The sequence below is a fragment of the Xenopus laevis genome, chromosome 3L (genome assembly GCF_017654675.1).
Source record: "Xenopus laevis strain J_2021 chromosome 3L, Xenopus_laevis_v10.1, whole genome shotgun sequence".
NCBI lineage: Eukaryota > Metazoa > Chordata > Amphibia > Anura > Pipidae > Xenopus > Xenopus laevis.
This window is the reverse complement of record NC_054375.1, coordinates 81072440-81088279: the sequence shown is the minus strand read 5'-3', so window position 1 is coordinate 81088279 and position 15840 is coordinate 81072440. Positions and strand designations below refer to the sequence as shown.

General features: G+C 37.4%; 1 protein-coding gene across 5 annotated transcripts in view; it reads right to left on the bottom strand.

Annotated features, from left to right (window-relative positions):
• Nucleotides 1-15840, bottom strand: part of celsr1.L (cadherin EGF LAG seven-pass G-type receptor 1 L homeolog) — a 114784-nt gene that overhangs the window by 20266 nt on the left and 78678 nt on the right. For all 5 annotated transcript variants that reach the window (XM_041586442.1, XM_041586444.1, XM_041586445.1 and 2 more), the window contains exons 6-16: nucleotides 7456-7613; nucleotides 7171-7334; nucleotides 6105-6230; nucleotides 5637-5803; nucleotides 4987-5172; nucleotides 3654-3767; nucleotides 3397-3571; nucleotides 3044-3185; nucleotides 2691-2811; nucleotides 2129-2312; nucleotides 399-500 (exon numbers count right to left, since the gene is read on the bottom strand). In XM_041586442.1, the coding sequence (XP_041442376.1) occupies nucleotides 399-500; nucleotides 2129-2312; nucleotides 2691-2811; nucleotides 3044-3185; nucleotides 3397-3571; nucleotides 3654-3767; nucleotides 4987-5172; nucleotides 5637-5803; nucleotides 6105-6230; nucleotides 7171-7334; nucleotides 7456-7613 (1639 nt within the window). The remainder of the gene's footprint in view (nucleotides 1-398; nucleotides 501-2128; nucleotides 2313-2690; nucleotides 2812-3043; nucleotides 3186-3396; nucleotides 3572-3653; nucleotides 3768-4986; nucleotides 5173-5636; nucleotides 5804-6104; nucleotides 6231-7170; nucleotides 7335-7455; nucleotides 7614-15840) is intronic.

Genomic DNA, 15840 nt, shown 5'->3' with positions numbered 1-15840 from the left:
GTATTTGATTGTATCGTTCTAAAACACCAAATAAAGTTTAAAATCTTTTCTCCTAAACGTGTGATTTTGAGCTCTGTTGCTGAGCAGTGTGGAGTACTTTACCAACTGAAAAACAAACATGCAATAGCATTGATAAATTTGTTAATTTATTAACATGCCCCAGTTTGATCTTCATTAAATCTCTCCCAGTTGTACTTAAGCTTTACCCAGCCAGTCCCTCATAACTCTGCTGTTCAACTACAACTCCCACTATTCTGAGACAGATTTAATAGCTGAGCATAATAGGTATTGAATGGCTAAACAAATAGGGTGGCACAGGTTGGACATGCTTGTTGTTGCATATAGAACATTTGCACTTAAATATTTTCCCACAGACAGAGATGCATTGCTGCACTTACCAACAGATCCCTTGGGGCATGGAACAGCTGCTGGCTGCCCAAATTTGGTCTGTGGCCACCAGATTTCAGCCTCAAAGGCTTTGGGACATCCATTATAAATCACTGCAAGAAAAAGACAAGCCTATTACACATCTATTTTCATTTTGTTGGCTTGGCACATGGATGTGCCACATGAATTCACTATGGAAACAATCCTGCACAAAATTTGTAGGGTAAGAAAATATCAATTATTTTTTATTGCTGTTTGATTGACAGAACACGACTGTATACAGTTAGGGACACTGTAAGCAAACTATGTTATTAAATTACTGTAATGTTGTCTATCTGTGTCTTCAACAAGGCTGTCTCTTTAAGGATTGTACCTCTTTTTTTTTAAGAATATAACAAGGTTGGCTTACAACATATTACCAAGTTTAAAACACAAATGATTAATATACATTTGTGCTTATGGACTCTTGAACTGGTATATGGAATGATGTCCAAAAAGTAGACACAGTTCCGTGAACCCTTAAGTATAATGTATTTAAGTTCCTGTCAAGGATGTCAGTTTATGTGCCAAACACAATACTGATGTCATACAGTCTGCAGCTGTTCACTGACCTATCCTGCATCAAAACATTTCAGAAGGAACAAAGTCATTACTAAGGTTGCTGAGGTTAAGAGCAAATCAGAGGAGGAATTATATTGATGCTGCATGTTTCATGGCTTCCTCTAAGTGTGTGTTAGTGCTACTGTAAAGATTAAAGCTTTTATATAAGATGAGGGATAATAAGAGGAGCCTAATAGTATTGAATGCATGATTGTGTGGATTCCAGCAAGTACTTTGTAATTTAGGAGGAAAATTTGATAAGCGGTCTGAGGCATTTTTGCAGTACAGCTCTATACATACATATATAGAGAATTAAGCTGATGTCTATGTAAATTCACTAATTATTGTATACATTTCTATAAATGTACTTTAAAAAGCTGATGTTCACCTTGTTCTGAATGGAAACCTACGTGACTATTACAACCAGTATGTTAGCCAGGTTTAATCATTAGGCAAATGGCAGCATTGTAATATATTACAGGAGACTCTGAGACAGACATCATTATTAGATACTCTGGGACCAGATAGCATTATTACATGATACAGAACTGGTAGTTTTTGGAGGATCAAAGGAACAGCAAACATTGAACTTCAACTGCAGCGTTTCCAAAACTGCCTGAAGGCCACACCATCAATTAGTAAAGCAAAACTTTAACAATGATAGGCAGAGGAGAATCGTGTTCGAATTTCACAGTATTCTCACACTTTATGCTATTTCCAACATCTCAGAATGCAACTATTACTGATTACTATTACTAATTAATTTTGTTAAATATATTAATGGTATACATTGTAAATGGTTAAACATTATCCTGGGCACTTCCTCATCTGTCGACAGGCTTGCGTCCCAAGCTCCCACTGGGTAAGAAAAGAAAGTGACTGGTGGGGGTGGGATTTCTGTGACTATAGAGGAAGAAGTCTGCTTCCTCTATAGTTATGGTATAGGAATACACTGGCACTCAAGGCAGTTCAATGCAGGGTTGCCCCTTGCTATTTATTTTGTGTGAACGTGCAACGTTTCGGGGGAAGCCCCTTTATCAAGCATATACTTGAACATAGACATAAACTTGTTCCTCTATAGTTATGCCCCTGACAGTAGAGAGTAATGAAAAAATATGAACTTGTGTATTATTGTACGTGCCTTCACATCCTTGGTTAGTAACTTCAGCAAATGGATTGTCACATCGATTGCACTGGCGTCCAATTACTCCAGGCTTGCAAGGACATTGCCCTGTCTCCATGTCACAGCCACGTGCAAAAGCGCCAGATGAGAAGCAGTCACATGGGTAGCAAGTGTCACTACCCTTTGGTTTGTAGTAGTTTTCCTGCAATAAAAATCATGGTAGTAAAAACACTGCAACAAAGCACACAGAGTATATCAGGTATAAACAGCCATCATTAGAATGGGGTGTAATATTTTTTATGAAATGCACACCAACGGCTTGTAAGTGCTGGACCATGTGCAATTATGAGGGGGTAATGTGTGTATATACGGTATTATATGGCAGAAATAAAACTCACTATATATACAAATATCTATACTAACTAGCTGTACATATTAAGATCATAATAGCCCTGGATGTTATGCTTTCATCCACACTAAAGAACATTACATTTTCCCAGTGACACCTTTTTCTCAGTTATATAAGAAAGATTATATAACCAAAGGAAAGAAACATGAGGCATAATAAATTGCTCCTCACCTTACACCGGCACTCTCCATTTGTCTTATTGCAGTCAGGGTCAAAGCCTTTACTGACTTCACAGTTACAAGGCCCACAGATAGGATTTCCCCACCAGCCCCTTGGACACGGTAAATCAACTCTATACAGGAAAAAAAGTAGTAAAAAAAAAAAAATCACATCTGAAGGTTTAGTGCTTAATAAATTAAATTGTATTAGAAGTCACAAACTTTATTCTAAAGAGCAATTCATTACCACATGTATTTCATAATTTTTCACTGGAATGTTTACAATAGGATAATAGGCAGGCTAAAGAATTGTTTTTGTTAATTTGGCTTATTATTTAAACTCTATAAAAGCAATTTGTTACTTACTTGTTCTCACAGTAATGCCCATAGTAGCTTGATCCACATTCACAGGTGTATCCATGAGAAAAGCTAGGCTTTCGCACACACGTAGAAACATGTTCACAGGGGTTCAGGCTGCACACATCCAAACAGTCTCTCCCAAAGTACCCTGCAGGGAAAAGGGGATACAGTTACATGTGCTGCTGGGCTTCAGTCATGTTACATATGGACACCTTTCAAGTCTTATGATTCATCACAGATTCTCTAAGTAAACACATTTTATTTTGTGTGTGTGTGTCTTAAAAAGATGTGCCAACAACTACCAGAATTTGAAGCAATGTAATAAACAAAAGAGTGCCAAGTGGCAGTCTGGGTCTCACCTGGCTCGCAGTGACATGTATAACTGTTCCACTCATCACTGCACTCACTATTGTATGGACATGGGTTGGAATCACATGGATTGTGTATACTGCAGCCACTGTCCACTTTGATCACTGTAGCTTGATTCATGTTTAGGGTTGCTATATTTGTTGAAGTTTCACCCATTCTTACTCCCTAAAATAAAGCAGTAGTGTTTAAATATTGATGATTATTAGTTAAGTGCAATGAGGTTCCCACACTGTTAGTTAGAATCTACCTTCATACAGCCACTGAATCCTTGATCTACCCCACCATCTTTACTGGACAGACCTCCAACAAAGATGCTCTTCAGCTTTAATCCAGGAAGCTCGTTACCAATCTCCACTGAGTTCTATAAAACAAGGAGGATATAAGGTTTTACATCATAATGTCGTTCAACTACTTCTCTGTTATTACTATAACAGCACTTTTTCTAAAGAGTGCAGAGGCCAAAAGAGCTTACAATCAAATTATGTTCTTAGATCTGGGCCACCATATAACACTAATGATTCTTACCCTCAGCCCATCATTTCTCCCTTTCAAAAATCTCTTCTTCTTAATACCCCCTTTTGTTTTATTTATTTAATTTTTTTCACTTCTGCAGCAATTAGTCATTTGAGAGGTGAAGATGGTGAGAAATACGGCAGTCCACATTCACAAGTGGCAACTGACAAAGAAGTGACTGACACTGAACTGACACACTGACACATAAGTAAACAAAGGCAGAGGGGGAGATTTTAAGATATAGGTGAAAAATTACTTTAACCCCCTCCATGTGCAATTGTCCTACAAAAGCTACAATCAACCACAAATAATAGTGTCATAAATGTTAATTAGTTCTTCAAAAAAAGAGTGACTGGTACTGCTTTGTCTTGTAGGGAAGTGGCTCTGATGCAGAGTGTATATCTAGAATATGCTGCGTCTTTCTAGCTTTCATTTGTATTTTGCCTGACGAAGGGGCCTTGGTGCTCTGAAAGCTTGCAATGTTATTTTATTGTTAGCCAATATAGGTATCACTTCTACAATACTTTTTGAATTTGTTTGTTTTTTTAATTTGTTAGAATATCCTGCAAAGCATATGTTATTTGCCAGAGAGAAAAAATAAACAACCACATCAGTACAAATTGATTCCTCCATGACTTCACTACTTTACACATTGTCTTCAGAATGTAAGGGAACCTTAAAATAAATGGAACTGACAGGTTACCCGAAGGTTGGGTTCATAGCTGTAAAAGCCAAATTAAATGTATGCTATATTCACACATAAATCCAATAAGAAAAATATGTGCCTCAATTTGCACAAATTTGCAAAATAGACACTAATTTGCCTCCATATTGATACATCTCTGCTTATTGGGAAGAATCCTATGATAATCCTGTGATTATGCCATATTTGTACTTTGCACTGTATTTGTATATGTGACCTAATATGACTATGACTTGAGATTTTCCTACTTAAATATTAATAAGTTATATGGTTGTAAGAAAAAACCCACCTAATTTAAGTTAGAGAAGAGTGAATGTAAATCTACAGAGAGCTGATATTTGCATGCAAATGTGTGCCTCCATACCTGGTACATGCCATAATCCAGATACATTATAGCAACATATTTAATATCTTTTCCATCCTTTGAACTTTTCAGCTCTATAAGCAGATGATGCCATTCTCCATCACTCACACGAGTTTGAGTAATCTTCATACTAGCAATGCGGCTATAGCCACTATACACTTCAAACTGAATATTACTGTTTGAGATCTGTGGGAAAATAAACAAGCATAATATGTCATTTTTATCTCAAGTGAATGCAATAATACAATATTATTGTAGCCATAAAGAGCAAAATAACAGTTTAATAACTCAATAAAGACAACAAAAATGCATGTTTTTATTCTTATGTATGCAAATGTTGGTTTGACTTTTATTACATTCACCCACTGGCTTTAACATAGCCTCATTGAAGTAACACGCTACACGGACCAGTTATTCTGGCTTACAGTAATGCATACTTGTGGTTGCTTGGCTTGTACATTTAGGAAATCCTTATGTTTGGAGCTATAACTTCAGTCAGAGTGAATAAAGCGGCCAATGTAAAGTAATCCACCAGCATTAACACTAATACTGTGCCCTGAGGTGGTTGTAGATGGGATAACTGGTATTTCCTATCATTCAGGTCTATGTAACTCAGCACTTTAACTATACACAAAAATTGATGTACTCACCTGGATATTAATCTTTGATGAGGACCCTGCATTTGCCTGCATTAGCATCCCATTAGATTGTCTGGTTCTGAACATCAAGCCAATGAACCATGGCACAGTAACTGTAATATCCAACTCAGTCCAAAACACTATTCCCTCTCCTTGGAAATGCTGAGGGAAAGGCATTACTAAAATACAAACATATAAAAGATTAACTATAAAAGCAGGGCTCAATATAAAAAAGCAAGAATATGAATATGACAGTAGTGCATAAAATGAAAGTGTCAGGGCATTGAAGAATATCCAAATAAATGTAGATAATGATTAATGAAGATGAACAATAGAAATGTTATGACCAGATGTTATGAAGAGATAAATATTCTAACATAAACACAATTACAGATAAGTAGCAGTATAATGAGGATAATTAAGCAAACCAATTAAGCAGGATGGGTGTTTCTGAACAGAATAACTAACTGCATAACTAACCTTGTTCGCAGTTTTTGCCACCATAGTGAAGGGGGCACTCGCAGTAATATGTGTTCCATTTATTAACGCATGTACCTCCATTCTGACAGAAACTCGTGTCACAGAAATTCTTCTTAGCAGCACATCCTATGGAGCAAAGAGGATTAATAACATATATTGTATTGTATATATACAAGCCATTGAAAAAGGCAATAGCCTGAACAACATTTTCTACTGTTATATACACAGTAAAATGTTAAGTATTAATGTGCTGCTTGACTATTAAGTCTGATTTCATCCTATGTGACCCATTAATCAGTTCAATGGGTTCTCGAGGCCTAAATGGTGTAAAATTGCACTGATTATGGTCCATCCACAAAGCACCTTAACCCTTGGGATCATCAGAATAATACACTGGCACAATGCACAATACACCCCTGTAGTTAATTTAATGGAATGTTCCTGCCACATGATGTCTACCCCTTGTCATGTATTCAAAGCAACGGGCAACTGTTTACACACCATTCTGGGGCACTAACACCAGGGCCAAATTTTTCCCCATGTTAAGTATTTTCAATGGTTATAAAAAATATGTGTAAATGCAATTGCAGTTGATAGTACTGCTTGTTTACCCCATTCTCTTATCAGGGTCTGACTAAGTCACAGGAGACAGGTCTCCTTCAGTGTTTATCCTCTGGCTTGCAACATTGTTTCAGAAGTCAGACCCAGAAGCACAGAGAATGTAAACTACTTTTAATTAAAATGACATGTCCAAATAACTTTTAAACTATGAACAATTTGTAATTAATGTATACTGGAAAGTTGCTTAGAATTAGAGTTTATTTCACTAGACAACGTGCCAGCTGTGAGCAGGCCATACATACAAATATTCTGATTGTTGCTAATATTGATTCTTAGTTTAGCCATTTACCAGCATAATTATAGTACATAACCTCTACAAATTTGTACTTGGGACTGCTTAATCTATATGTATCTTAAAAGGTTTTAACAACATGTTCTACTGTAAAGCATGATATTAAGCTATATGTGTTTTGACATACTTTGAATAACGCTATATGTGAATTACCTGCTAAGGTGCCATTGTTGGCAATAAAACTTGCCATATCTATTGGTTTGTTGTCAATAGTTAAATTCCTCATGCACCCAATAAACTGCCTGTTCTGCACTGGGAAATCTTCAGGCAAGTTAGGAACACCACCCAGCAACAGTGGCCCAGTCAAGTCAAGTGACCTAGATGGAAAGGTAGAGACACAGATGTCAGAGATACTGAGAACTGATAGGAGATACTTAGCTATATATTTAAGGTATGTTACTTTGTATTCACTTAACAATAAACCATGTGACAACTTACTTTTTAGAACCTGTTTGGGTCCCTTGAGCAGCACAAGTGTAGTTTTTAATAAGATTCCCAAACCGTATTGCCACAGCTGTATCACATTCATCCACTGTCACAACAGCAACCTTTTCTCCAGATGGTCCATGGGGGATGCCCAGTCTTCCAATATTAGGCTGCCATTGGGATAGAGAGACAGTCCACATTAGCAATGATTTGGTCATTTGGTAGAGGTATAAGATCTATTATTCAGAATGGTCAGGACCTGGGGTTTTACAGATAATGGACCTGTGATTTGGATCTCCATACCTTAAGTCTGCTAAAAATTAAACATTAAAGTGATATTGGCTTTGTTTGTTACTTATAATTTTGCCATAAAGTATTTGCTCAGAGGTTTTACATTGCACATCTGACTCCTCATGCTCGTCTATGAGGGGGCTGCCAAATTTGAGCAGCAGAAGTCCGTTAGTATTAGAAACTTTAACTGACAGGCTGAGATGGGACAGTCAGGTTAGCAACACAGTCTAGTTTAGGAACATCAACTAAAAATTATTTACAAAAACAGACCTCTAAGGAAAAAACGATCAACATGACCTATATGTAACTTTCAATGCACATTCATATTTTAAAAAGTAGTTTTTTACCATCAGTATCACTTTAAATAAACCCAATAGGATTGTTGTGCCACCAACATTTTGGTGATTTGTGCCTCATAGTTATGGTCCGGTTCAATGTACTGTTTTACCAGTACAGAAAAAAAGAAATTTGATTTTAAAAAATAAGAATTATTTGCTTGGACTCTATGGGAGATAGACTTCCTGTAATTCAGAGTATTCTGGATAATGAGTTTCTGGGATAAGGGATCCCTTACGCCATATTCTCTCAGTGATTACATGCACTTGGGGTTTCATAATTAGACCGGCTTTAACAAAGCACAGGATAACAAGCACGACAATGAATGGGTTGAGGAACAATGTTTTCTTTATTACAAGTTTCCACTGTTAGGAAAGTCATTTGCACAGTTCCAAGTGCAACCAATGCTGGTTTTTATTTCAGGTCATGCAAACAAAGCACAGAACTTCGCTCATTAAAGTGTTTGCTTGCAAAACCTGGCTTGGCATGAGTCTAGAAATTAGACTCAACCTTATGCACTAAACACTGTTCTCATCAGCTTGTGCCTGCCCAGATGCTGCTATATACCCACATTCTAAAGATTCATCTCAAATGCAGGAACATTATTCTCTAAAACAGAAAATATCCCGTAAAATGAACATTACTGTGTATGATGCATCAAATCCACAACTATTTTAGGACCAATTATTGTAAATTTGAGAAAAATATTTATTCCAAAAAAGGTATAAAATTTAGCATAAAACAGATGTATAAACATCTATCATCCTGATGTTTAAACAATCCAATACGAAGAGCTAATAGACATATTGATAAAGGTGTCTATATTTTATGCCAAACTAAATCAATTCCCTTGTTTTACACCAGTTATAATCATATGAGATATGCAACAGATTTCTAATTAAACCCTCTTTTTATACCAGAAATGTTTTTACACTTTATATGTATGTGTGATGGAAACCATCATTAAAGCAATGACGTATGGTGTATTTCAATGAGTTTTGTTTGTTTCTTTTCAAGTACACTTTTATAAATATACTCCCAACAACATACAATTGGCTTAGAATTTACAACTGCTGGGCGGTTGTAAGTTTGTTACCTCTGCAATAGAAACAAGCTACAGTGTAAAAGTATCATGGTCTAACACCCACTGAAAAACAGCCCTTCGATTACATTTCTGCACGTAATAACCATACAGTATATCCACAGCACATAACTGCACTGAACTTTGCTATGAAACCTCTGTAAGTTACAACAGGTTCTAAACTCCAGGACACCTGGAAGAAAACCAGGTGACAAATTGTTACCTTTAAACTCTAGAAAGCATCAAGCATAAGGTCTTTGCTCTAACTGCATGTGAAGGGCCGATATCCATACTCTCAATTGTGCCTGATTCTGAACTATGCTCTGAACCACAATTTTCTGTTTATAACGTTGCAAATAAACATATACAAATAGAAAGATTAATCACTATAGCTATATACAAGTTCAGAGAAGAGAACACATAGAAGCTGCTGCACTTAAAATACAGGGAATTGGTGTTGAATCATACGATTTGTGGATTCCACCATTGAAGAAGTTAGTATGCCCTTGGGGACGGTATAGTTTGTTAAAGTTATGGTAAAGTCTAATGACAAATTGCTTTATTGTTAAAGGTCATGTTATGACATTATCTGATATATAGGTAATAGCTTCCATAACTTGTTAGAAACAAAGATATATGAAGTTCTCTTTATCCCTTTGGAACAGTCTGGGGCGAAACAAGCTGATTTGTATTTAGCTAAATGTTACAGTCAAGTTTTACATATGTATGCTACAGCATGATCTATGAAATGAAGATTCCATCGAGTTGTTGGCTTAAAAAAGGTTAAAAGCTGACATTAGCATACAATACAAATTACATGTAATAAAATATTGCAGAGTTCAAGTAAGAATACGGCACTGGGTTTGATTTAGAAACATTTCTAAATGCACTTATAGCGGCATTTTTAAGTGAAAAATCTGCTTGTGAAAAACAGTTTAAAAAGAAAATATTCTATACCACAATTGCAGAAAAAAGCAAGTGGGTTTTGTAACCAGGGGCGCTCCACCAATGAGGCGAGTTGAGACACTCGCCTCAGGCGGCAGCGCCCCCCTGGTTGCCAGGGGCGGCAAAAATGCCGCTCCTGGTAACTAAGAGCCGAATTTCCGGTTTTCAAACCGGAAATTCGGCTCTTCTAGCGCAGAGAGCGCTATTGCGCTCTCTGCACGAATCGTCGCGGACCGCCCCTGCCCTCTCCGGCGCTATAAAGGTTAGTGCCGGGAGGAGGGAAGGGGGCGGCGAAAGAAGGCCGCCTCAGGCGGCATTATAGCAAGAATCGCCCCTGTTTGTAACTCTTTTGTTTGCTGCCCAAACATGGAAGACAAGTCTTTATAAATCTGCCCCTAAGTGATGCATGGCATGTACGCAGTTTTAGCAATCAGAGAAATTTTAATTCATCAGGGGCTCTAAGCTGTGTATGAGCAACACTACAGTATATCTATCTATCTATCTATCTATCTATCTATCTATCTATCTATCTATATGGTAAAGCTAATTTCCATTCAAGTAAGTTTATGTGGGATAGGTAAGTTGTCCATCTTACTAACACTGTTCAGATATGACGTGGGAAGGGATCAGCAGGCCAACAGTATTCCATGCATAGACAATGGTACAAGACATTTCATGATTACTCAGTTTGCTTGTTATCTCAGGCATAAATGCTTCTATTAAATAAAAGTACAATAGAAGCAAAAAATGTGCAGTGTGAATTGCTGACTCTTCGAACAATCTTTCAAGTACAGAATGGAATCAATCTTCCCATTGCATTTTAATGCCACCTCCAGGCATCCAAATATTTTAGGTAAGAAAATTTTTTTTTCACTTAGTTCATTAGATAATATAGTTCTAATATACCATAGTACACGTACAGGATCTGCCGCCCGGAAACCGAATTACAGGAAGGTAATTCCTATTCCATACCTCATAACTGTCCCATTTTTCACGAGACAGTCCGAATTTGACAGCTCAATGTGCAGTACCAGATTGTTACTGAAATGTCCTGACTTTCTCTTTGATCTCCTGCACTGAACAGCCAGAAAAAGATCCAAAGTTTCTGAAACTTAATTAGCTTTTGGCAGAGTGCCCAGAACACTCAGCAGGTGCGCTTCGATACTTTTGTAACAATTTAATATAAGCAACGAAACTATTGTAACAATTTAGGTTAAGAAGGTCTGTCGGGGTCTTTCAGGGAAACTGTAGCTTAAAGGGCAATTTGCCTTCATCAACAAAACTGTAATAACACATAAAAACCACACTTTCCACCAACTTTCATAACGTGGCAAATTTTGTAAAATGAACATGGTAATTAGGGGGTGTGGTCACGAAAACGGGCATGGTCAAAATTCTCCTTTTGTCCCTCTTTCTATTTTCAAAATGTTTGGAGGTATGTTATTCTATTCACTAATACTTACCTGCTCACTGCTATGAGACCAGATGTACCTGGTTTGTATTCTAGCAAAGCAATATTCTATTCAATTGTTACAGCTCAGAAAGTTCAGACCGTTCGATGATCCTAAGGTCCTGTTGGCAGGAATGCTGCAGGGGGGAAATCTAATGGTGGGCTGAACCAGAATCAGCGTCGGGAGCCCCGGATGGAGGGAAATGGCTGCACTAAATCTATCAGCTCGCAACAAGTATCCAGCCCCACAAAGTATCCAGTCGGTACCTTGTTCTCGCAAAAAGGTTTCCGATGGTTTCTGCAACAACGTCTCTTTCTAAACAACATTCATCTTCTGGGTCCTTGGTAAGCTAGGAGATTGAATATCTCCGACAATTTCGGCGCATGCGCAGTTGTCAAAAAACCGGCAAATTGCTCCAACTGCGCATGCACTGATATACCAGTCAGCTTACCGAGGACCCGGAAGATGGATGCTGTGAAGTCCACTGCCAGAATCTATGACGAGGGGTAATATAAAGTATGGGGCATTTCCCGGGGGGGCAGTTGGGGGAAGAGGGGGTCTACGTGGGATGGGGGGTACAGGGTTTTTTTTCTACAGGGTTTCCTTCTACAACTTGCTGCAACTTGCTGCAATAAGGAACGTAAGTTACTAGCTGCTCGGCTTAGCAATTAACAGAATTAGCTTCAATTAGCTTCTTGTCTCACAGAGCTTGGAATATTAACAACCAACCCCTACGAAAACCTATTGCTCACGCTAAAGGGTCAGGTGATCACAGACCCTAAAAAGCCTCCTGTGGACTAGGATTGGCTGCCAGACCAGATGGTCATTAACTGTTGCATGCCTGGACGGCAATCCCTAACACTAATTCACTTCTATGATCTATCAAGTCAGTTGCAGAAAAATAATTTTCCCAAGAATCCAGCTGTCAACAGGACACGTAAATGAAAAGGCAGTGCTAACTTGAATCTCACAGTTATTAAATCTAAGGGGAATGGCATGCTGGCATGTGATTGTTACATTTCACGCATTCATTTTTGAAGCTGTCACAGAAATATTAAGTATAACAGCCAGAAACCTGCTACAAAGGATTAGGGAAAGTTTATGGCTGAACCAGAAGTTCAGCATTTCATATATTTCTTTCATCAACAGTTTGAAATAAAAAAAATAGTAAGATGAAATGGCTAGCACTTAACCTGAGTGAAAAAGTGTTTGCCATTGCGTAAGCAGTCTTTACCACTATTGTACTAATGGTTCCCCAGCTACTGTCAAAAGCAGGAAGAGCATAGCTTGCTGGGAAAACAAAGGCATGGGGTGCATGTATTTGATAGTATCAATGGGCCCTAACTAACTGGTCTGGTTAACTAGCAGTAAATTAGTAAACTGATGTCTACGTTGTTCATTTCAAATGGCTCTATTAAAGGACTACTAAACATAAAACGTAATTTATTCACACATGAAACTAGAAAATGTTCACATTACTGTTATATTTTATTTATTAATGTATTTATTCAGTGTGTTTAATATGGCAGTAATTAGCCTGTGGGTGCACTTTCATAAAAGCTTAATAACTCAGATATAAATCAAGTTGCAAATGCTACTAGGATTAGACCCATCATTCCTCTTCAGGTACAACATGAAAGGTGATACTACAGTACTATTCATGTTGCTCCACTATAACTACCTCTGGTATGCTCACTTCCCCAGGGTGTAGCTAGCTGATTGAAATACCAGATTGCAGGAGAATGCCTCTAAATTCTCTTTTCCATTGTAACTCTTTGTTATGTATATGTAATCAAGTGATATATCGAACTAATTTGTCAAACCAAAATTTATGTAAAGTGACTTATCAGAGAGGTATTTAATAAGACTGATGACCCTGTCAATAAAATCAAACAAATGCACAGGCTTCCCTAAATAAAATTCCTGCAGCAAGCACGCATATCACTGTGATTGGCAGAAATTTCCTTTAAGCCACGAAAATTGCCAAAATCAGCTGCTTCTTTATATATTGAATTACTTCCTTGGAGCACAGATATTATTTGTTGTGTTGGATCTTGCTTAGCAGCTAAAGGTCTTGGACATACAAGTCAAGGAGTACATTCTCAAAACATAACTGTCCTCTTTTTCAAGGGTCTTTAAATATGCAGGGGTTTATAAATGAGCTTATAATGAGCATATAAATGTGAGCTTATATTTAAAATAAGTGTATATCAAGGAAAGGTAAGGAGAGGTAAGTGGCAAGATTGCAGTCTACAGCTACAGATCTTTGTTAGGTTCTGCAGTTGGTGCGAAAGTATCAGTGCAGAAAAGTAAAGGGGCACTGAATATTTTTTGCTGACTCCTACTTAGTGTAAGTTAATGGTGACATGTTCTTAACAATACAGTTTTTCAAACCATAAAGTTTAAAGTGGACCTGTCACCCAGACACAAAAATCTGTATAATAAAAGTCCTTTTCAAATTAAACATGAAATCCAATTTCTATTTTTTATTAAAGCATTCATGGCCGTTGTAAGCTCATTTAAAAAACTCAGCTGTCAATCAAATATTGTCTGCCCCTCCTCTATGCCATGGGCATAGAGGCGGGACCGGCAATTACTTTCACTTTCCATTCAGCACTTCCTAGATGAAACTGCTCTCCCCACATTCCCCCGTTCTCTTTAACATTTAATTGTGTAGCCAGTGCATAGAAATGGACATCGGGTCCCCCATTCTGGTGCACAAACAAGATTTTGAGATGATGCAAGGCTTGTCTTAATAACAATGTCCACAAACTGGCTGCTGCCTGCTTGCTATCATTTTGAATTCCCAGACTGAAGGAAACAAGATTCAAATAATTTATACAGTGTAATTAAAGTTCATTTTGCTTGACTAATGTGAAAAAATAGGATTTTGAATAATTTTTTTGGGTGACGGGTCCCCTTTAACTGCAAATCCGATTAGGCCTTAATTTCCCCCTAATATTTGGCATTGACTTCTTATAAAGACTTTTGCTGCGCGCACAGGGTAAAAGCTATATATAGTTGTTGTTTCAACTGGGTGAGGTCTGGGTGTGGACTATGATAACCTTGTGAGGTCTTGGCATGGCATCTCACACTATACTTTGAGGGCTTTTTTTATTCTAACAAAAAGTAAAAAAATATAAAGCACAGCAGCACCTAAATAACTTACATTTTAAGATATTGTATTGCTTAACCTAATGCTATATGGTTTTCCTCTGGATGTCAGCATGAGTGTAGTTTTCAATCATTTAAGGCATCATGAGATGAACTTTGCTTTAATACAGATTCTATTCAGAGCGCCTCCTGAGTCATGACACAAGATCAACAGAATCCATATGAAGAGTAATGAGATAATACACTAACACGAGCGCCACAGGAAGTCCCCCTGCTACACAGGTTTCCTTTGTAGTGCATATGCCTGAAGCAAACAATGGCCCAGTGGGCATTTGTGCAGTAAAGTGAATAAAACATGTGGTGCCTTTTAGGATTCAGGTCAATGAATTACTTGAAATTGGTCACTACATTGTTCTCTTTGATGCACCACTGGTTTTTCTGCCACCAAAGGAATGTCTTCGACATTTAACTGCAAAATAAATTCACGGTCTCATGCAAATGAGTGGCAAAGGGGTCTGTCCTGGATGAGGTTTAAACTTCCCTGTATTGTCAGTTACATTTTTCCATTTGAAAGTCAGACTCACAGAACAGACCTTTTTGGCATTTGTTGCAGAGAAACCATTGAGTGCAGATTAGTGACCCCCCAACAGAACTCCTGCTGTGTCTAATAGGATTTGGGCTTCTTCCAAATGCTTGCCACTGCAACCGGTTTCAGAAATATAATGCTAGTAACACAGAAATTTCTAGAAACACGGTTTTCTTGTTTAGAAAGATATACAGTATACAAGAAGATCTATCGCTGCATTGAGCGAGTTTGATGCTGATTTTCAAACTTTACTTCAAGGAGTATATGGTAATAGGGAAATGTAAAACTTGCAATATTGCTATTAAATAAATTGTAAATGTTTTTTTAAAATAGACTGATTTAGTCACACACTTATATTTACATGAAGTGTTACTCATTTCAAGCTCAAAAGGCACATTTTAATACTGGTTTTTTTTTCACTAGGATTACAAATGTACTTTTTGTTTCATTACTGACTTTATCAAAATCATTTTTAAAACCCTTCTTTTGTAGTATTCTAAATTAAAAGTGTTACTTCTTGCCCTTTAAATGATTCAACTAGCTGAACAAATATTGCAGCAGCTCCACTGTATTTAAAAAAAGTATTTTCAATT